General features: G+C 41.4%; 5 protein-coding genes across 11 annotated transcripts; 3 read left to right on the forward strand and 2 right to left on the reverse strand.

Annotated features, from left to right (window-relative positions):
- Nucleotides 1-811: 811 nt before the first annotated feature.
- Nucleotides 812-8531, reverse strand: LOC135797127 (fez family zinc finger protein erm-like). Of its 2 annotated transcripts, none has more exons than XM_065309336.1 (2): nt 8304-8531; nt 812-2340 (listed from the first exon to the last, which is right to left on the reverse strand). In XM_065309336.1, exon 2 carries the CDS (start codon nt 2320-2322, stop codon nt 1171-1173), a length of 1152 nt encoding a protein of 383 aa, XP_065165408.1. In that variant the 5' UTR covers nt 2323-2340; nt 8304-8531; the 3' UTR covers nt 812-1170. The 2 variants fall into 2 exon arrangements, with proteins under 2 accessions (XP_065165408.1, XP_065165405.1); XM_065309333.1 differs by lacking the exon at nt 8304-8531 and adding an exon at nt 5167-5450.
- A 1360-nt stretch (nt 8532-9891) lies between these two features.
- Nucleotides 9892-15468, reverse strand: LOC135797388 (beta-arrestin-1-like). Of its 5 annotated transcripts, none has more exons than XM_065309745.1 (9): nt 14727-15468; nt 13865-13983; nt 13492-13792; nt 13086-13276; nt 12751-13032; nt 12048-12191; nt 11492-11578; nt 11275-11418; nt 9892-11214 (listed from the first exon to the last, which is right to left on the reverse strand). In XM_065309745.1, exons 2-9 carry the CDS (start codon nt 13897-13899, stop codon nt 11139-11141), a joined length of 1260 nt encoding a protein of 419 aa, XP_065165817.1. In that variant the 5' UTR covers nt 13900-13983; nt 14727-15468; the 3' UTR covers nt 9892-11138. The 5 variants fall into 5 exon arrangements, with proteins under 5 accessions (XP_065165817.1, XP_065165820.1, XP_065165821.1 ...); XM_065309748.1 differs by lacking the exon at nt 12048-12191 and adding an exon at nt 12496-12639; XM_065309749.1 differs by having other exon boundaries at nt 13492-13777; nt 14727-15467.
- Nucleotides 15469-15867: 399 nt separating this feature from the next.
- On the forward strand, nt 15868-18543 carry LOC135797389 (ras-related protein Rab6). Of its 2 annotated transcripts, none has more exons than XM_065309752.1 (6): nt 15868-16027; nt 16334-16392; nt 16456-16615; nt 16672-16877; nt 16952-17018; nt 17190-18543. In XM_065309752.1, the coding sequence occupies exons 1-6, from the start codon at nt 15958-15960 to the stop codon at nt 17255-17257; spliced, it is 630 nt and encodes a 209-aa protein (XP_065165824.1). In that variant the 5' UTR covers nt 15868-15957; the 3' UTR covers nt 17258-18543. The 2 variants fall into 2 exon arrangements, with proteins under 2 accessions (XP_065165824.1, XP_065165823.1); XM_065309751.1 differs by having other exon boundaries at nt 17966-18543.
- A 270-nt stretch (nt 18544-18813) lies between these two features.
- LOC135797387 (solute carrier family 12 member 8-like) lies at nt 18814-21916 on the forward strand. Its single transcript, XM_065309744.1, is given in 8 exon segments — nt 18814-19321; nt 19381-19561; nt 19868-20013; nt 20075-20309; nt 20376-20783; nt 20786-21105; nt 21164-21480; nt 21545-21916. Coding segments are annotated over 8 exon segments (1938 nt in total). The 5' UTR covers nt 18814-19153; the 3' UTR covers nt 21708-21916.
- Nucleotides 21917-22180: 264 nt separating this feature from the next.
- On the forward strand, nt 22181-22679 carry LOC135797403 (uncharacterized). Its single transcript, XM_065309767.1, has 2 exons — nt 22181-22247; nt 22300-22679. The coding sequence occupies exons 1-2, from the start codon at nt 22181-22183 to the stop codon at nt 22677-22679; spliced, it is 447 nt and encodes a 148-aa protein (XP_065165839.1).
- Nucleotides 22680-22701: the final 22 nt, after the last annotated feature.

The raw sequence follows: 22701 nt of genomic DNA on the forward strand, positions 1-22701 counted from the left end.
ATAAAATAAAATAAACTTGTAAGATTGTTTGCCATGCAGGTATACCAACTCAACGGCCATCTTGTTTCCCATTGTTATCCGTTTAGTGTTTGTTTGTTTTCGTACCGCGCTGCTTTCAAGTTTTGCTTTCATTGTTACATTACATTACGCTGGTTTGGAGTTTTCGATGTACGTAATTATGCAATAATACAATTTCTTTTGTGTGTAACAATACAAAAATATGCAATAGTTTGCTTCCGCTGTTTTTGGTCCGGTTTTGCGGCTGCGAATTTTGGGCACACTTCAGTGCGTCGCTTGTTTTGCAATGTTTGTGTGTGTTCACGGCGGTGAGCTTTTTTCGGCAAAGAGGCAGAGAGGCAAAGATCAAAAGTAGCGCAGTACAGTGGTCCACGGCTAATCTGCTTACCGGGGGCTGATACATCGACCCGGATCCGGGATTCCACGCCATTATATGTTTGCGTCTTGTCCGTTTTGTCGTTGACCACTCAACTCGAAAGGAAGGAAGTCTTATCCCACATAAGCACCGCTTCATAAACTTTCAATACTTCTATGTAGCAAATAAAAAAGTGAAAAGTTTAAATTTGAGGTTATATAAACGGAAATTAAAGATTAAAATGTGAAAAAATAAAAAATCATGTTTTTCAAAATAGAATTTGAATAAAATAAATGTTTTTTGGCATTATTTATGTAACTTTTCGAATTAATATCCAAAATTGATTCAAAAATGAAGGTAAAAGTACCAATATGATGTTTAATGTAGGCAACCAAACTTAAAAATTAGAATTTAACATAAAATGAAGAAAAACATTGATTATCTGTCAAATAACATTTATTTAACTAATAATAGTAGTCGAATATAGTACAGCATTTCATTTCATTTCATTTCGTAACCTAGAAATCCAAAAATCCATAGGTTTGAGATCAAAAACCGAAGAAACACATTTTCACGGCCATTTTGTACAATATTTGCATAAATCAGCAAGTCATCTCTTTTCATTTATATAATTATTATATGTATTGCACGTTTAAGACTTTGTACACTTAGATTTACTTTGATAACACAGATTCACAAAGCGGCCATTGACTTACACTTTAACACTTAATCATTCAGTGCGGAATGTTCATACTTGATATTTACACGAAGATTGTTCTTTAGTAAGGTAGGACCGGTCATAATAACTTCCCACTGCTGTAGATTGACACAGGCGGACGTGAAGATTGTGCTGGCGGCGGCGGTGGTAATAGAAACGGACTAATGAAATGTAAAGAATCACGATCTCTGCCCCCGTGGTGATGATGGTACATATTCGGGAGGTAATCACGCTCGCCGGGGATGTCACCCATTGTTGTCTCATGCAGTTTACGCATGTGCTTTTTAAGGTCAAAGTTACGACAGAAACCTTTACCGCACACCTGGCACGTAAAGGGTTTCTTATCATTGTGTGTATGCATATGAAAAGTAAGATTATAAACTTGGTGAAATGCTTTGGAACAAATCGTGCATTTATACGCTTTTTCTCCACTGTGGGTCAATTTGTGATTCTTGTAGTTGCCTTTCTGGTGGAAGCCTTTCCCGCAGTACTCGCAGACGAAGGGCTTGTACCCGGCGTGAATCCGCGCGTGCGTGTTCAACGTCGATGAGCGATTGAACGCTTTCCCGCACACGTGGCACTTGTGCGGCTTCTCCGACGTATGGATGATCTTATGCCTGCAGAGTGTCGATGCCTGCCGGAAGCCTTTGCCGCAAATCTTGCAGACGAAGGGCCTGGCGCCGGTGTGCACCGGCATATGCCTTGTGAGGTTGTAGTGCGCGTTGAACACCTTGCCGCATTCGCCGCACTCGAAGCTCTTTTGTTTGCTCTGATTGGCCGCCGGCGGGCTGGAGGTGGTCGTGGGGGCGGAGGCGGCACCGGCGGCGGCCGGGCTAACAGCAGGCGCGTCGCTCCGCGGATCGATACGTGTCTCGACCGCGCTTTTCGCCTGAGCAGCGATCTTACTAAAGGGAGCGGCCGAGGAGGCGGCATCCTCCGGGGACATACTGTACACCGACACCGATGTAGTCGCGACACACATCAGCTGGCTGGGGTAGTACACCAGCGGGTATTGCAGGAACTCCGGACCACGCAGCATCGACGACGGCACGTATTTCTTAAACGCCGATTCGAGATTCTGATACGGCAGACCAAGATGATCGAATTTATTGTTATTATCCAGTTTGCGTTTGGTTGTCTTTGCGTCAGGTTCCATAATTCGCGCGATGCTGAAGTTGAGTTGTGCCTTTGCCTCCGTGACGGTGACGTCGACGTCCGTGCCGGTTGCCATCTCGGTGGTGGTTTCGCTCTGCGAACAGAACACAGCAAACATAAATCATTTTCGAGTGTGTGTACGAGCCAAGGGGTGCACAAAGTGGAAGGGAGCCGAGGGGGATTAGGCGCAAACAAGCCGAATGATCCGGCGTGTCGTCGTTGCTGACGGTCACGCCCCCGTTTAATGCGGCTATAATAACTGACAAAGCCTATTATTCGAGGCGCGCACACACCGCCGGACGCAGGATGCGTACGGACGTCATGAACACACTCTCCGCCGGGGAGCAAGGGCTGCGATACTGCCGGTTTTGTGGGCGCGCGCGCGCCTAATCACAGACAATTAACGCCGCCGAGAGTTATCTGCTGCTGATCGACACGCTTATTGTCAATCCCGCCACGTTTTCATTCATTCACACTCCGCATTCAATTCAAAACTCTTCAATCTGGCGAAAAATAAGTTTTTACGTTATTATTACTTAACTACCAGTGAAAAAAAGTATAGGCAACCAAATATACAAGTCAATAACATAAATATCTCAATCTTGACGCTCGCCCCCCCAACCCTATACATCATCATCGGCAGGCAATCTATTTCGTCTGCCGGCGTCAACACAATGAACACGATGTCAATTCAATTCAATCGCGTTCGGAATTGGATCGCGCGCCGCAAATTATTAGCCCCATAAATCGCTCCGAACGATTCCAACTTGTGCGATGACATCCAACCAGTGCTAATACGATTTTCGTCATCACACGCGTCATTATCATTCTTGTCAGCATGTCAGTCGCAAAATGCAGCCGCAAATTACACTCCGATCATTATTTTTCCCATTACCAGCTTAATATTAAGGTTATGTTCGTATTGCTCAACATTTGCGCAGAGAACAAGAAAAATAATACAACGGAAATGCTTGTGCTCTTATAAGATTCTTCAGGCACGTGCCCGGATGCAGGTCTATTCATCAAACCAGAAGCACATTTTGATATAATCAAGTTACCATCAACAATTCTTGATTATTCATATCAACATATCGAGTTACTTGTAATCCACGCCTTTACGACCGAACACCTTGACGCGGACGCGTGCCGGTTTACTTTTCGTAGACAGATGTCTTCATCGCGTATTGTCCATTGTTCTTTTTGCTTTTCTTGAGAGGACGCCAAACCGGAAGCGACGCCAAGCCAATTTCGGGCGCGCGCAGAAAACAATCAAAGCAAGAGGGCGTGAAAAGTACTGCTAGAGTTCAAGAAACAGCTTGCCGAACGGAAGTGAGGCTGGAAGTCTACCAAATCTTCGACGTGCTGAATAATTCCCATTTCGAAATCTTTGTTTACGATGAGGGGAAAGAAATTTTTCGTTTACGCGCAGACGTCGGCTGCCATTGTTGATCATATTAGAGCGTCTAACCTGCTGGCGGAGTCGGAGACGGCGACATTGAATAAACACTTGAAAAGCTTTCGAGCTTTTCACTCGTCGTCTTGCTCTCCAAGTCGTCACGGCGCGGAATTTTGCCAATTGTATTCCGACGCTAAACTCACTTTTACTTCCATATTACTCAAAAGCACAAAAATTCAGTTATTACATTACAGGAATCTGTAATTTTACAACGCCAGTGGGTATAATAACATGTACTGCGGGTTGTCTTGTTAGGAAAAAACAAATTGGCATCCCGCAAATGAATTTCCCGCTCCCCTTTTTCCAAACGTTTGATTCCGAGGCTGGAATTCGACAAGTCGTAGACAGATGTTGTTATAACAAGTACGAGTCCGTGTGTATTCCGCCGCTCCCTGAGTTTTTACGTTGAAATGTACAATGCGAGCGCTCGCATTCAAACACACAGCGCAGTGTGTTATTAACGTTTCGGCGCAAAGTCGCCGGGACGTGATAATGACATATGCTTCGGGTAAATCGAAGAAAACCGCAGGGGAACGCCGAGCGAGAGTGAATTGATGCTGCGCAGCACCGCGCACCAGCCCTCGGCGGCGACAATGCATAATCGCCGCGTTTAAAATCGCACCCACTGCGAACCCACCGGGGGACGCAAATTCTCTCTCTGTGAATATGTGTGTATGTGTAAAAGTACAAATGCGGTGGCGGTGCGGCAGTGTGTCTTTTGTTTACCACCGGAAGAGGAATCAACATACAGAACAAAAAAACGGCGGAAATCAAAATGGCGGCGATATTTCAACATTAAACCCGCAGACGCCATTTTGTGTACAAGTAACATATACGAATATATTCAGTTTCAGTTCGGTTTTTGTTTGAGGGGAGCTTCCCTCACGGCGTTAAGTTGATCCGCACGCCGAATAGTTAAAAGGTAAATGCGGCGCAAATATTTGGCGAAGATAATTACAGCCGCGCCCAAGAGACACCGCCGCAATTGGAAAATGTTCACCATCACTACACCGCCGTCGGCGTGACTTACACTCAGCATTATGCATCGATTAATGCATTTATTTTTAATGTTATGATAAATTCTCCCACATTTTCTTTTTTTTTTTTTCTATTTTCAAGCAAAACTTCCATAAATTACGAGCGCATCGCGTGTTGTATTCAAGATATATTATCGTAAGTCTTGGAAAGTGGTAGGTAGACTCCCAGTCTTTCTCGGCCATCGATCCGTTGGCCATCTTGACGTTTAATGCCCACGCCGTGAATATTTTATCAAAAGCAGCGCTTTTACGAGTTTTCCTGCGCGCTTGCGTGCGCTTTGCGCTTTCCGCATAGTGGTTAACGTTAAACGACGGGCGGCGGCTTGATAAAACTGATAAACATCCACACATAACCTCAACGTCTAACCTTAAATCACACAGCGAAATGATTTCGGCGGCGTTTAATTGCAACTAAAAACGTACCTACACACACAGTTGGCGTTGTATTGTGCGGCAATAAATTGATTCGATAGCCAATTGACCTGCACGTCGCGCCCCCCACGGTGATATGGGGGTGGCGGCGGCGCCTCCACCAATCGACATTGACGGTTGTTGGCAGCCGAGGCACTTCAATAAGCCGATCATAATGCATGCCGAAACGACGCCGGCACGCGAATACTATAACGCTCGATAAACTGGCTTTTCCGATCGAGCAAATCGCGCATGACACGAGCACCCAATATGAAGTTAATTTGCATTCATGCTCAAATATTCAAATACCGAAACTGCATTTTCATATAAATTCCTTGCAAATTAACATCACAAAAATAAACCACTTACAAATATACACAAATAACCTTAAAATGTTTGCAACTATAGGTATAGGAAATTGACAGCTACATAACCTATTTTTATAGAAATTTAATTAAAACAAACAGTAGTTTCACCTGTGGTTGATTCTTGCGGCTCAACACGCACGAAATTGCTAGTAAAATTAGTAGAAAACCAACGGATGCACATAACGCACCCTCAGGTTTTAACTTTTGCCCTGCGGCCCCTGCGGCAATTTCTATCTCGGCCTGCTTACGCTTGGTTTGCATGCAATGCATGTTGAACGCCCCCTCGTTACTGACAACCGGCAATTGTTTCGTATTAAGTTGTATAAGTTATGAGCCGTGTTTAGTGGCGTCGCTCGTGTCACATTTTATATGTGTATCATTTGTTTCGAGTGGCTGCACCCCCATCGAAACAATTTAGGCGGCGTGGCGTGTCATAAACCGTCGTTTTCGCGTGGTTTGCGTAATAACTTAATTGCGGAAGCAACATTTTATTTACTCATCGTTTTATGAGTGCATTTTGGTTTATGATGCGTGAAATTGCTAATAAAGTAGTGAAAATATGATTAAAACGGTTTAAAATTTGTTTTTTAGATCTTTTATAGAGTAATTTATGACATTTAAACAATTTTTTTGACAGAAAATAAACTTTTGCGATAAACTTTTCACGGTTTTAATCAAGAGACTGTCAATTTGACTTTTGTTTTGACAATTTGACAATCGTTTATGTCAAAATCGTGGTTATATTAGTTCACAATGACGTAAAATTGGTTGCATACAATGAAAATCACATAACTCATCACAAAAACCCGAGAAATACAAAATTATTACCGTGTAAATAAAAAAAAATTAACTAAAAATCATGGAAATATGCATTTTACATCTTTATAATCCCCAATTTACTAAACATAACCAACTCAAAAGTAAATCTACCCCCTAATTGTATTTAGTTGTTGTAAATTTTTGTTTTCACTTCTAAAACAAAGCAAAAATTGCAGCCTGAAGTCCCCTCGCGAATTTACCAAGATTTGCGACCACTTTGAGCGATACTTGTGCGTCGCACGCGGAAGACTGGCGGAAAAAACAATAGACAAGAGCCGTGCGCTCCCCAGATGCATTGCGCGCACTTAAAACCTGCGTGCACAGATTGTGCAGCTCGCTCGCCACTCATATTCATACGCAAACATGCACAATGCGGCGGATTTATTATATTCAATCAATATTTGCACTGCGTTCGCATTGTGTGCGACGAATGTTGTGTTTTGTGCTCTTCGAGCCGATCGACCACTTAGTATGCTTTTGTTGCGCTTGTTTATCGCTGGCTTTTTGTAGAACACATCAATATTTTCATCTTATGTTGTTATTCAAATAATAATAGATTTAGAAGAGTGAAATAAGTTGAATTACTCGAAAAGTAATTAAGGTAAAGTGATAATTGTTTCAGAAATAAGTTTAGAACTAAATTCGGTATTTAATTAAGGTGAATTTGAACAGAAATTTTAATTAATTAAGCTAATATCGCGAATTTTATAAAATTTATGTTTTTGATGAAAAAATCTCACTTATTTCTGCTCAAAAAGAAATAAAAAAATATCAAATTTACTGTAGAATTAATTGTTGTTAAAATTATTATTGTTCCATGATTATTTTTTTAGTTTTTTATGAAAAACTACCGAAAAACAACGTTCTTACCAAAAAAATTGAATTTTTTTCCTCTTATGACGTTATTCAAATAATAATAGACTTAGAAGAGTAAAATAAGTTGAATTATTCAAAAACTAATTAGGTAAAGTGATAATTGTTTCGGAAATAAGTTTAGGACTACATTCTGTATTTAATTTAGTAGAATTTCAATAGAAATTTGAATTAATTAAGTAAATATCTTAATTTTTATAAAATTGATGTCTTGGGGTAAAATTTTCATTTTTTTCCTTCAAAAAGTCATTAATAAGTGTCAAATTTACTGTAAAATTAATTTTTATTAAAATTATTACTGTTCCATGTCTATTTTTTGAGTTTTTAATGAAAAACTACCAAAAAACAACGTTTTTAGTAAAAAAAATCAATTTTTCTTTAATTATTGCAACATTTCTTAACTTTTTGCATAATTTTTACAACAAATTATGCAATTTTAACTAATTATGTCAAGAAACACTCAAAAACAATAAATACTTCCACTGTTATTCAATAATTCCAGGCAAAATACATAAAATTATGCATGAAAGTAAATTCCCAGCATGTTTTGACACTAATAGCGTTTATAAACGCATCTAATAACCGATGCGCTCGGGGAATTAAACGCGTAATCGCGTAAACTCGCAGCACGCGTCCTACACGTAATTAATAACACAATTTCCCGTGTTAAATCATAAGCGCGACCGAACCGGAAGCGATAAACTACCAGCGTTCATATTTCCACTCGCACACGCCACCGATAACCATCAAAATATTGCAGTTAATAAACGCGACGCATTGTAAATCACACAACGAAACTTCTGTCAACACTCATTCACACTCACAAAAATGACTAAACATGCAAATCGGTAGAAATTTACATAGTTGAAATTTGTGACCGGTGTAAGGGTAGTAATTTTTATGTTTTCCAGCGCACATCCGACATGCGATAAGCATTTCGGAATTAATTGCCGTTATCGCAGCGTGACGCCCTCGCAATATCGAAAATTATTCGAAAGGGTGCGCTTTATTAATCAGGGGCGCGTGTGAATTAATACCACATACACGAGAAACAACCCTTGAGGTGAAAACTAGTTAAATTAAAGACGCTTACCGTCAATTTACGCAAATTGAAACTTTAGCACATAATATCCAAGTGTTTTGCGAGTGATTTTGATGTAGTTTAGCAGAAAATTTGTTTGTCGCACAATAATTTCAGTTCGCAGCACATTTGTTAATAATAAATGATCACGCCAAATGCTCTCTTCGCGATTTGCACTTTTCGAAGCTCACATGCACATTATCAACGAGTATAGTGCGTCGCTGATGCCGGCTGCCCTTGTGTGCCGTTTGCCTTCTGCCCCGACGGCCTGAGGGCGCGGCGCAGCGCTCCAATCGCACATTGTTCATTTCATCGCCAACTGAGTCTGTAACCAATCACGCGCCGTATTTGCAGCGCCCTTTTGCCGTTGTAGGCGGAGCTGAGAAACGTACCCCTCTGGGGACGACGCGCGCCAGCTGCACGGTGTACACCTTTTTGGCTGTGCGCGGATGCGCGCTTCGCCTCTTCGGATACCATTTCGAAGCTTCACCTGAGTTCGCCGTCTCCACAACGCACAACCACACACAACACATAGGTATATCTATATGTGACTATAGTTGCAGTCAGGGCTAATCAAACGAAAAGCCTTTTTGGTTGCATGAATGTGGTGTAGTCTGGTGTGGAAGTGATAAGATCACACCTCGCTTTGACTTTGACTCGGTGTATAGCTGTGCATTAGCATTAATGAAGGCCAGGGATCAAAAATACAAACAGAACACTTAATGTCTTAATAAATTCAGGCTCCGGCGACGCACCGAGAGCATTTCGGTGTTTTTGATGAAGGAATCTCTAAAAAAACCCGCGCGCGGCTTTGTGTGTTCTGGTACGGCCCTTTGCGCTGCGCGTGTATTCAGATTGAAGATTTCAAGTGCGCACTCCATTCTGCATCCTTTTGTACAGGGCGCGTTTTTGATCTTTCCAACCACCACAATTTTATTCCATATTTTCTTCTACCGAATTAACAACACCGCCGAAAATAATAAAAATAAAACCTAAAAGAGATTATGTTATTATTCAATCAATTCTTAGTGTAGATATATCTACGGATACTTGAGACGTTAGCAAAACGTTAATTAATTTAATCAGCGTCAATAATTCTCGAGTGTTGTCTTTTAACGTTTTGTCGTCCGCGGGTGATGTGTCGGCGGATGCATTCGTAGATCTAGAGTGTCTCTTCCATCAAAAGATGATTGCGCGCCACGCGGCACTCTCCAATTATATTGACGAGGCGGCACCTTTTGCGCCAAAGCACCATCCCCATCATGTTTGTTTGATCTCGTGCAGTGCGCAAACATTCAAAAAGTCATCACATTATCTCGTCATTCATCGGCGATGCGAATAAAATTACATATTTTATAAGTTATCATAGATAATGTTGCGTTTCTGCGTCTGCTCCACTTGTTCCTCTCGCGCATGAGTGAGCATCACGAATCAAATTGCAACTTGAGATAATAAAAAGCATCATTACAATATGAATACTCGGCTTATTCGAGCTGGCAAGATGGCGGCCCGGGTTATTAACTTCGCGTTTCATATTTCGACCCTCTCAACCCCTTCAAACCGTGCGCTTGATTTAATTCGAAATATTCGCAGGATTCGCTTTATTACATTTTGTATATTATTTACGTTTATTTTAAGTGTATACATATTTCGTAATATAATACATCGAACCGAATTAAGTTATGCCTTTTGTCTATTGTTCCACATTCGTTTAGTGATCGTTTTGTTGTTCAGTTTTGTTTTACACACAGGTATGAATATTAGCCACCGAATTTTGCGCGCCACGTTTTTAGTTTCATTTCATTTTCTAGAAAATACAAACATTAAAAATATATGTTTAATATTTATGGTATGGTGTGTGTGTGTGTGTGTGTGCATGTTCCGTGTTGTGTGTTCAGTCGGCGTTCGAATGTCATACAATGAGAAACGTTTTTTTTTCCTTTTACATACAAGTTTTGATCAATAAATTCGTGGTGTGTGGGTACACACATCTGGGTTTCTTTTTTTACTGCGTCTTTGATTAAAGGTTAAGTTCTGCTCTGCGCTTAAACATTTAAAAACGTCACAAAAAACTTACAGTCAACATTCAATATATGCAATAGATGCGTGTTATATATAATTAGAACTTTCTTTCTCTTTCATTTTCCTCTCATTGTGTGTTTGCGACGCAAGTATATAACAACGGTTTACAGTAATTACTAAAGTCCGATAGAGTCGTATTGTATAGGAAAAAATGCTTGTCTATATCCTTGTCTTTAGTTAATTAACGATGTGTAATTGATTCGCGCGTAAATCGGTTAATATAAAACATTGTAATTAGAAGTAAGCGTTGATTCCATGCTGGACGTTGCGGTTGCGTTCCACGAAGTCAGTGTGAAGTGACTAGGCGGGTGACTAATCTAGCGCGGCGCCAATAAATACACGAATAGACAAATTAAAAACAATAAATGATTAGTAATACATACAATTCCAATTAATACACTGAGCGCACCAAGCGGGTGGTGGCGCTAAGGTAAGTGTAAATGCGCGGCGCCACCAAGAATGCGGAAAGCAAACATGAAAAAATCAAAATGCGCATCTCCTCCACGATCGTCGCATAATAATAAATATAAGAAAATATATTTTGTATTTAGGGGTAGGTTGGGTTGGTTGGTTGGTTTACTGACTGACCAGTTGAGTGTGGCAAAATGGCCGCCGGACGCCATTTTGACGGCACATGCTCTGTGTGTTTGTGTGTTTCATTACTTTTTTTTTTCTTCTTGACTAGGGCACATTTTACAGGCGCGATAAGACAATTCGTTCAAATCCGCTTCGCGATTTCGGGATTCGTTAGGATTAGTCGACGCCTCATGCGTCCGTCTCGCCGCCCTTCAGTCGGAGTCTTGCGAAATCTTCGAAGATGATATCGTCGTTGTTCTCATCTCTGTAAAAACGCAATAATTAGCCTACATTGACACACAAGTCACTAAATCACATTGCATACGTGTCGAGTTGTATAAGATTCGTATCGTCGGCGGAATTTGCGCCCATTTCTCTGCTTTCTCTTCGGGACGAGTCCAGCGGGGGTAGTAATTCCTCTTCAGGCTTAGGATGCATTAGGATAAAAGGCAATTCAGCCACTAAATCGCTGTAAAAACAACATAAAACACCAAATTAGCATACATTCCGTGAATTATTCACGTTTTTCATGAAAATCTTACCCTCCAAGAGCGCCTAAATACAATTTCACTTTGACTTTGTACTGCACGATGATGCCTAGGTTCTCGCGTTGAGCAGGATCAGCCACTCTGCGTTTTACAACAATAATTAGCATAAAAATAGCGTTTACTCCGCGCAAAACGGTAAATAAAGCAAAGAAACATTCCAAACAAAGCCAGCAGCATGCAAATCTATTCTACCAAGCCAGTGCGTATTAATACTCCACTATTGTTCGTGTTCATGTTAATATTCTAGATGGCGTTGAGTAATAGCTATAGAGTATAAGAGCAGCAACATTCAGGGTTGTTACAACATTCATTGTGTTGTGTTTGTTCGAGTTTAAACTTTAAAGAGGAAAACTAAGAGGAAATAGAAATATATGTACATACAGTTTGTAAGAAGCATGTGTGCTAGATTATCCTTTGACAGGTGACATCAAATAGAAAATAAAGGCAACAAAGTGAAATAAGAGAACAGCGATAATGTTTAATATTTATAGAGAGGATATGTGTGGTTGTTGTTTGTGTTTTGTTTTCGGTCGCTCCGTGAGAGACTTACAGGGTGCTCGATGCTAAGTTAGTATCTTCGTGCTTAAGTTGTCCGTCCAGCGCCAGGCCCCACTTGTCCTTGTTATTCGCCAAGAGCGGCGTCAGCGCAAAGACTTTGCTCAGGGTGAAGCCGGGGCCAATGGGGCAGCCTTCTCTGCCCAATCACACCACACTTTAGTCACCAGCCAATACACACACACACAAATGATCAAATACAAAAAATCAAAACTCAACTACGCCCAATATCGAAATATTTATATATATGATAGATCCGCACCAGCGATTGTGAGTGTGTGTGTGTTGCTGCGTCCTATACACCACAGCGTACTCCTAGAGGCATGCGACTCGTGAATGAAAGTTACAACCAACACCGCAAATATATGTAAATAGTATGAGTGCGCCAACAAATCTAAAAGAGGAAGTTTCTCAACCCGCCGCAGCTGCGCAGCCGCACTCACATTGTCGACGACGCCAGGTTCGTGTCTTCGTGCTTTAGCTGTCCGTCGAGTGCCAGGCCGCGTTTGTCTTTGTTGTTGGCGAGCAGCGGACGTACCGAAAACACCTTCGACATGGTAAAACCAGGCGACACCGGACAACCTGCTCTAGATAATATCGCAAAACATACGTCAACAAACAAAGAAAAAACAAGATGGCTGCCGTATAACCTGAAACTATTTTCGGGAAACACAAAACCAGTCGAATCAAATACTTACTCGCTGTCTGTTTCAGCAACAGTGCATTTATACTGCGCAGTGGAGAAGAGACAAATGTCGGCAAACTGTCGCACGCTGACTTTAATCTTCTTCACGGTGCGATTCGAATTGTTTGCTATGTGAACATTCACCGCAATATTCTCGCCGTGATGATAGAGTTCCTTATCTAGCGACGCTTCCAAGTGGAGCTTGTTGGGACTCATCATAAACTCCTTACTCACCTCCACGGATGGCTGCTCACCTTGTTTACTCGGTGCGTACATTATCTTTCGTATTGCTAATCTGGAAATTTATAAAATCAAAACAAATTTCCCCAAAATTTGATTTAAAAATACCTGACAGAGTTGCGTTTGTGCGGTTTATCGTCCTGCGTCTCACCCACAAACGCCTTCAGCTCATAATCAACCCCGCATGGTTTTCCAGTGTCGCCTGGAGCAGGTTGCAGGGTAACAGAGGCAGGACAATGTGGCGGCAACTCAAAATAGAATGGAAACGCGTTTGGTCCCAGCTTTTTTATAAGCCTCTCCTAAAACACACACGTAAACCCATTTAAAACATAACCTAACATAACCTAAGTCGCAGTATTTTGTTTCATCACGTAGCAAACGCAATAAAACTCACGAGTAAACATTGTAACACTCTCACAACAATGTAAAAGCATGACACAACCCCTAATTTTATTACACTATCCACTCACTGCGAATGGCAGTTAATCAGGAAGTGGAAACGAGGTCAAATTACCTGTAGTCGTGTGAGCGGTCGTTTCGTCGCGTTCGGGTCCTGCGGATAAATCTGCTCGGCAGCCAGATACAAATCCTTGCGGAACGTCAAGCCCAGAACGTCGAGATCCTCGCGTCCGTAACGAAACGCCGCCAGGACATGCCCGAACACTTTGCGATCCTTCACGTACTCGGGATCAATGAGGACGACGCCGTCGATCGGGTCCACGTTCGATATGTGATCGACAAAGTCACGTTTGCCAAGATACACCGTGATTTTGCCATTGGGCGATGACTTCTTGAAAACTCTACAACCGAATAAACTTGTAATGCAACCAGAGATTATTATATTGTTAATATGATTATTAAATGTTTATTTTGAAGGTGTTGATTACCTGGTCGCTTGTCGCTTGCTGCTGGTGTCGTCCATGTCCGGCGACGGTGGTGCCAAACCGGCGGCGCTCTCAGGGCTGCTGCGGGGAGGCGCCTGCACCTTGCCACCCTCCACGATGACCTGCCGAACACAATACCAGAATGAAATTTGGAACGACGCACACAAACTATTTGTTTTATTTAATTTCGTTATCGGTATGCGCACGCGTGTGTGTCTAAACAAATACCTTGAAGCTTTTGCGCCGTGGGGGCTCCGTATTTAAGCGTAATTGCGAAGCGTCCAGCACCCCGCCAGCCCGCGAGCGTTTCGGCTTGCGTAATGAGGCTCTGTATCAACAAACAGAGCGTTAAAGCCGCGCGTTCAAGAGTTTTTCGACGCGCGGCTGGGTCGAGTGCGGGCGGCACTTAAAACTTAAAATAGCAACAACGCGATAATGATAATAACCAGCAATGTCGGCGTGCGCGCCACACCACACCAGTACTTATCCATTACAAACTATCAACTATGTACTAGCCGGCGAGAGGCTGGGAATTTAATGTTATAAACAAACATTCGCGTGGCACACATGTGCCTCGCCGACATGTGTCGCTGGAAAAACATCTGTGTGCATGTAAATTGCGAATTTTCGCACGGCGTGACGCAAAACGGGTGTGTACACCGCGTGTGCTCTCGAATGACTCCTAATCTAATCAACTAAAAACATAATTTAATTAATCATCGACTGGTACGCCCCGGAGTTATGCGAAATGCATGCATGCGTGTATGATGGGTTGCCAGTTATCTAACCTGTTGTTGCAGTTCAACAAGTATATTGGGTTGCATATAATTGAATTGAATTTCGTAATTAATTAGTGTGCTCTTACGTATTTATGTTTGCAGATGAGAGTGGAACGTTATTCCCAACACGGCGGGCGTGTATCAATGACGTGCGCGGCTTTCCGGTGTCGATTCAGTGTTGACTCTCGACCGACGACAAATTGCTAATAAAGCCGTCGTCGTCGTGTTGTGTGTTGCCGTCGATGCGTTTCCACCTTTTCCGTTTCTCTTCCTTCCGTCCGCTGTCCGCGCGCTCAGCCGCCGATTTCAATCCACGCGCGGTGGTTCATTAACGTATTGTGTGCGCCGGCATTGTGTGCGCGTCGCGACAAATTTCACCCTCGCACAGCCAGACAATGCCGCCCCGCAATCGGCGCGATCAGGTGCGCTCGCACAATGTAAACACGTACGTTCAGCATATACGCATTTACTGCCGTCGAATTGCGTCGGCAATTAGGCTGGCCTAGACGCGACGCACTGCACTAACGACGTTATCGCCGTTATCGCTATTTATACGGAAGTTGTGGCACGCCGCTAACTTAGTTGTTGCGATTGGGACCTTCTGCTGCTGGCGAGCATGCGGCACCCGGATGACTGACTCACTTGCACTAAACAGCGGCGCGTTCTTCAACTGTTTATCACGATCGCGACGCGGCCGGTCGCGTGTTTGCGCATATTCGTGCATACAAGTACCGAGAAGACGCGCTTGATCATCAGTCGATACTTCCGATTGTTGATGAATAAATTACGCGCAACGAGCTGAACATCACTCGGGCTTGCAAGTGGAAGTTGTGCGGGTTCCGTAAATCCGTACGTACTCGTGAACGACACAAGTGGCGCCCCACGAACTAACATCATTTGTTTTCATTACAACCCAATTCAAAATTTGCAAGTTTTAAACTAAATTACCATGTTATAACATTAAACATAAACTTATTTATATATTCAGCACGTTTTACAGTGGAAAATGTATGTGATATACTAAAATAACTGTGGTTTTATCGCGTGTATTATTAGAGTTTTATCAAATTAACTATGGCGCAGTTCGTGTTTCTTCGCAGAACGAACGTGTCAGTACAAGCTGCGCATGCGCGTGGTAAATCGCCGCCGTGGCGTCGTCGTCCACACACACCGCCGACTCGGCCGTTCGCTCGGCTGTCACTTTCTGTTTGTAGTACGTGTTTTTGATACATTTTCAAGATAAGCCGGGGGCGCCGCCGACGTACAACCGCCGCCACCAATATACACCCGCACGCCGCCTCCGTTGCCGCCGCCGCGATGACCACATCGTCCGAGTATGGCAATCCACTACGGAAGTTCAAGCTGGTTTTCCTCGGCGAACAAAGCGGTGAGTAGAGAATGCCGGGGCGCAAAAAAACACATCATCCGCAAAACGCGCCGCCGAATCAATATTACCTCGCCGTACATTAGCGGCATCAATTATGCATAGGTGTGACTCTGGAGAGGCCCTTGCCCTTCTCGCGCACACACGTCCTGCAAAACGTCCTGTCACCCTGCCACCTAATTTCCACACACCTACACACCTAGCAAACATATGTATGGGTGGGTGGGTCGGCCACACAACTTCAACCTCTTTTTCATTCTTTCAATGCCAATCAATATTGATAAAATAAATGTTTTCAATTTGTTACAGTCGGGAAAACATCCCTCATCACCAGATTCATGTATGATAGCTTTGATAACACTTATCAGGTGAGGAAAACACAATTAAATCATAAATTTCACACAAAAAATTAACTAAAAACTTTATTGCAGGCAACAATAGGCATAGACTTTCTATCCAAGACCATGTACCTTGAGGATAGAACAGTCCGACTGCAGTTGTGGGATACTGCCGGCCAGGAACGCTTCAGATCGCTGATTCCTTCATACATTCGAGATTCGACCGTCGCCGTGGTTGTTTATGATATTACAAGTGAGTATGAGTTGTTAAGTAATTAAAAATGGGATTAAATTTGTGTGTTTTATTAGATGCCAACTCATTTCATCAAACTTCCAAGTGGATCGACGATGTGCGGACGGAGCGAGGCACGGACGTCATTATTATGCTCGTTGGTAATAAAACTGACTTGTCTGATAAGCGACAGGTTGTCACCGAGGAAGGTGAACGTAAGGCGAAGGAGCTCAACGTGATGTTTATTGAAACCAGCGCGAAAGCTGGCTACAATGTTAAGCAGGTAATGAAAAACATAAAAAAATATGTTTTTATTGTTTATAAATGATATTTTTATGTTTTTTTTTAACATTTTAGCTATTTAGACGTGTTGCCGCCGCATTGCCAGGCATGGATTCCACGGAGAATAAGCCACCAGAAGACAGTATCCTTTTTATTTTACGAAATAATTCTAAAAATTGCATTTTTTCTTTGATTTTTTAACTTAAAAACTTCAATTTTGCACGTGCATGACTTACTAGTGTGTGCGCATGTGTTAATTATTTATTATTTTTATTATTTTTGATTGCGTATTTTCCTCAATTTGTTTCTCTAGTGCAAGAGGTCGTCTTGAAAGACACGCCGAACGAGGCGAAAGATCCGGACGGAGGCTGTGCATGCTAGTGACGATTTTGTTGATTCTGATTCCTTCCTCGTTTTGTTTGCCGAGCAAGAAAAAAAAAACTGAAATGAACACCGCGCGAATCATGCTTTTATCGATTTAATTTGGTACCGGTGCATTCAAACATCTCGACCAAGCAACTAATAATTTAATCAAAACGAGATTTAACACAAAAATCAAAGTCAGATTTGATAAACTTAATAACTAAGAGAGAAAAAAGTATTCGTGCCTTGGGTAAATATTAATTTCGTTTTTAAAATATTACTTTTAAAGTAATATTACACTAAGCAAAATAATAATCAAAATGAAAAGTTTTGCTCAGCGTAAAGCGCTTTAAAGTCTAAGATATAAAGTTTAAGTAAAACAAAAACATTTATTAACTGAAAGAAAAAAAGGCTCTAATATTTATTGCATTTAATATATTTTAAAGAAACTTGTATGTACTAATCATAATCGTAAACCAAAAAGAATTCAATGGCAACAATAACCAACCGAACGACGACAACGATGAAAAGATGTAAATAATTTTTATAAATTATCGGCGGACACGTTCGAATGTTTGTGTAAAACGTAGTTAGATATTCGAATGATCGATTTGTTAGGTAATAAGTGTTAATACATAGATCCTGCCACCATTTTTGCGATGTTTGTTAGCCTTGTTAGTCGCTTACGTAGGGGAGGATTATTTTCTTAACCCGCCGCACCCACAGCCGTCGACCTGCAGACACAGCCGCAGCTGCAGAATCATCAGAACGACTCCGAGGGCGGCTGCATGTGCTGAGACAACAGCGCCACCACCACCAGCGATATGAAGAAGTGATGATGATGATGATGATAATGATGTGAAGACTACTCCTCCCCCCGCATTCGCACGCACACACTCGCAAGCAGCAGAATGGATCAATTAACGGAAAAATATTTACAATGAATTTTACTAGTTAAGCTCTCACTTCATTCAAAACAATAACGTGTAGCCTGAACCGTTGAAGCGCTAAGTGTGAGATTTATTTGCGTTGTTACGATTTCGATGGGCACTGTGTGCGTGTGTGTGAGACACGATGCAGACGAAACAATATTGTTCTTATTAATTGCGCGCATCGATCGATTTTTATTTCGGTTTGTTTGTTTATTCGCGGATTTACCAAATAGCCAATTCTACCGACTTTTACATACCATACCATATTGCAGATGCATACTTGAATTATGATCACGACTGTATATTCATGCGAGAATGGATGCGATTGTAATTTTTCTATTACTATTAAACATGATTTTGCCTATTTAATAATCTGGAATGATTGAAATAAATCTTGATTGTGTCGGACGTTCGAAAAATAGCTGAAATTTAGTTGAATTTAGTTGATTTTAATATAAAAAGGTTATATTTATGTTGCAATCATCAAAAAACGTTGAAAAAATGACATTTAAGACTAGAAAATAGTAATTTATGTTGAAAATAGTGCGTTTTAGGGGTTATGGTATGTGGTGGATCATATAAATCAAAATATCCATGTGATTTTCTGATCCGGAGAATTTCACCGTGCGTCAACTTTCTATGCAAATGATATGCGTGCGAGCGAATCATCGCATCAGAAATCACAATGATGTCATTACTCACTCACGCTTGCGGCTGATGCGATGAGCGATTCAAAATATGTAAGATAATGTGATATTTTGTTAGATAAATTTAGATAAAAACTACATATCGAATCGGTACGTACGCAAGCATAGAACAATACCCCGAATTGCGTGCACTTGAAGCAATCAAAATGACCAGCATATTGCACAGATAAACGACGCAGCTACTGTGCAGCGTGTAAAACAAACGTTTGTTATGATTAGACATCTGTTAGTCACTACATCCTGGCGTGTTTTGGACTAGGAAACAATTGCAAGCTATGGAAACCAACAGACAGAACGTGGATTGGGGCAGGTATGGCCTTGGTGAGAATGCCACACGATCAAGAGGGAATGTTGGAGGATTTGTGGACCTGGGGAATGAGTATGAGTATGCAGCTGGTGGACATCAAGCTTCTGGAGCCAATGAGATCTTTGCTGAAGAGCAGGTGAGGGTGTTATTAGTATAAGATTAGATTTTGTTTAATTTTTGTGTGTTTTTGCTTAGGGTGAGGTGCCTTGGTGGAAATCAAACTTTTTTATATCACAGAGGGTGTTATTTGGCACATGGGATGGTGTGTTCACATCCTGCTTGATTAACATTTTTGGTGTGATTGTGTTCTTGAGATCTGGCTGGATTGTGGCTCAGGCTGGGATTATTAGTGCTGTGTTAATAGTTTTATTTACTGGTAAGTAAAATATTTAGATTTACATTGATTTTTAAGCCTAAATTATCTAGAAATTTGAATTTATTAATAATTTAATCAAATTTAAGCTTTAGAGATAATAATTTTGGAGTGGTAATTGAGTATTTCCTTAAAAACTCTTTGTTTTATTGAGAATATGTACTAATTTATAGCATGAAATGAATAAGGTATATTTGGCTATCAATTGTGAGAAAATAATCAATTAATTGTAACAATCAACAAAATGGCGGAGGATTTAAAGCGATTTTTCACCAAGCATTTAAACTTTATTATTCTCTTTATTTTCAGTGTTTGTGGCTTTAATATCAGTACTATCAGCCGTAGGCATCTGTGAAAGATGTCGCATCGAGAGCGGAGGAGTATATTTTTTAATCGCCCATGTCTTGGGCTCAAGATTTGGTGGATCTCTTGGACTTTTATACTGTTTCGGACAGGTACAACACAAAAATCCACGTTTTTTCTACATTTACTTACTGTTTTGTTGTTTACTTACAGGCAGTGGGTTGCGCATTGAATGTTTTGGGTTTCGGTGAATCAATAGCCCTGCTTTTGGGAGTTGGTGACTACCCCTGGGCTGTTAGAAGCATCGCAGGCGCTGCAGTGATGCTCTTAAGTGTAATCAACATGGCGGGTGTAAAGTGGGTGATCAAACTACAATTTGCCCTTTTGTTGATCCTCCTACTCTCTGGGTTAGACTTCATGGTGGGTAGTTTCACCCATATTGATCCAGGTAATTTATTTATTAATAAAATTAGTTAAGAAATTATGTTTTTATTGTTTTTTAACAAATTTTCAGATCATGGATTTACCGGCTGGTTAACCGGTAATTTTCACGCAAATCTCTGGTCAGACTACAAAGACTACAGCTGGTTTACTGTTTTCGGCGTGTTTTTCCCAACAATCACCGGCATCCTCGCCGGAATCAACATGAGCGGTGACTTACGCTCACCATCGACAAATATCCCCAACGGCACACTGTCCGCACTCTTCACAGGCACATTTTTATATCTAGTTTTTGTTTTATTCCTTGGTGCAACATGCACACGACAAGTCCTCTTGGAAGACTTTCAAATCGCAGCTAAAGTATCAGCAGTAAGCGTTTTACTACTCGCCGGCTTGTATGTCTCTTCAATGTCCAGTTGTCTCGGCGCTATGTACGGCACACCGCGTGTGTTGCAATCAATTGCGCTCGAGAACGTAATTCCGGCATCGGTATGCTCGGCATGGGCCGTGGTCCAAACAAAGTGCCTTTGTACGCGATGGCTGTGGTCGCCATCGTCACTTTAACATTTATCTGCGTTGGTAACATCAACATGCTCGCGCCCATCGTCACAATGCCTTATCTTTTAACGTACGCGTGTATTGACTACTCGTATTTTACTCTGGCGCAAACGTTTGACTTGCAACATCAACGCGAAGAGCGATTTGTGAGGCGGAAACCATCACAGAATGGTACCACGCCTGTTGGGAGCGAAGGAAATGATTTGGATAATTTGTTTCCGGAACGTACACAACACAGAATACGAGTAAGTTGTATTTTTTAAAGAAAAGCACGAAAGAATATCAATTTTACATATTTATTAGGGTGAATCAAGTTCAACTTCACCTGTTACACCAGATGAGAATGGAGAAATCACTCCAATTGTACCAAAAACACACATTCATTCAAAACCGAAGAATTGGTACTCTTTATTATGTAACAGATGGTTTTCTCTCTTCGGAGCAGCGTTAAAACTCTTCATAATGTTCTTTGTCAACTGGGGTTACGCCCTAACAAGCATCCTAGCTGTATTCTTAGTGTGGTTATACATCGGGACGACTAATCCAGCAGTAAAACCAGGTTTAGCTGCGGAGTTTCGATTCTTCAAATGGTTAAAAAATGCTTTACTTCGTTGTTTCGGGTAAATTAACACTAAAAAACACATTTTTCCGACTAAAACACTTAATTTGGTTCCTAAATTACAGAAAACGTGTCCATGAATATGAACAAATCGTAGTGACGCCTATACATCGCAATATTGACGTGACTTCAGCGCAGCTAAACGAAGACAATGAAGATTTTGCATCACGACGTAGATATCACCAGTCTGCGACAGTCCACGGCCACATGGTACTAATCGATGACTAGAAAGACTCAAATTCGAGGCTATTGAATAATTCTTGACTAATAATTTTATCTACATGACGAGAGTAAGCAATTCAGCGGCGCGCTGACAACAAAAACAATGCACAAATTTAGCTTTTCGATCACTTTTTACAAGAATAACATTTGTAATCAACATATATATTGTACACGATTAATGTGCGAGTATAGTAATTTATTAATATTTTACAACATTTCGAGATGTTTGCTTGTCGTTCGACATTGAGCGATAGATTTCTGGTAAATCCCCTCAACGCAACCTCATACTCGTAGGATAATGTTGTGTCAATGTTTGTACAAATAATTACCGCCTTGTTTCGGTGTTTTTTTGACTTTGCGCTTCTGAAACAACAATTAGCGCTTGGGCAGAGTCCCCACTTATTTTAGAAGCAACTATATATAGATTATGCTTCAAATTATTCTTATTACGTGATTTGACGTCTTGAAAAGTGTTCAAAATGGCGAATATAAGTTTATTTATTGTAATATTATGTATTTTGGGTTATTGCTCGGCATTTCCGCATGGTAAGCATTGATTTTTGCTAAAAAAAAATTTTTTTAATGTTTTATTTTGTAGCTGGACGTGGTTTTGGCGGAGGAGGTAGTTATGGTTATGAAAATTATAACTACGGATATTCCGGATGGAGAGGTGGTCCCGGACGTGGGTATGGCGGATATAAACATTTCAAAGGTCCTGGCTGGCGTGGAAATTATGGAGGTTATGGTCGCGGTGGCTATGGTGGTTATGGCGGATACGGCCCAGGTGGTTATGGAGGTTATGGCCCTCTGGGAGGCGGTAGCGTTGCATCTGCAAGTGCTTCCGCGTCATCCGGAGGCGGTGGTCCTTTTGGAGGCGGAAGCAATGCCCAAGCCAACGCAGAAACAGCTTCGTTTAATTTAGGACCACTTTCGGCTACGTTTTCGAAAAGTAACGCAAATGCCAACGCCTTAGGTTAAATTCTTATTAAAACTTTATTTT

The sequence above is a fragment of the Atheta coriaria genome, unplaced genomic scaffold (genome assembly GCF_025399875.1).
Source record: "Atheta coriaria isolate IRGN ID8LTWV9N9 unplaced genomic scaffold, Caltech_Dcor_3.1 hic_scaffold_8_pilon, whole genome shotgun sequence".
Taxonomy (NCBI): Eukaryota; Metazoa; Arthropoda; class Insecta; order Coleoptera; family Staphylinidae; genus Dalotia; species Dalotia coriaria.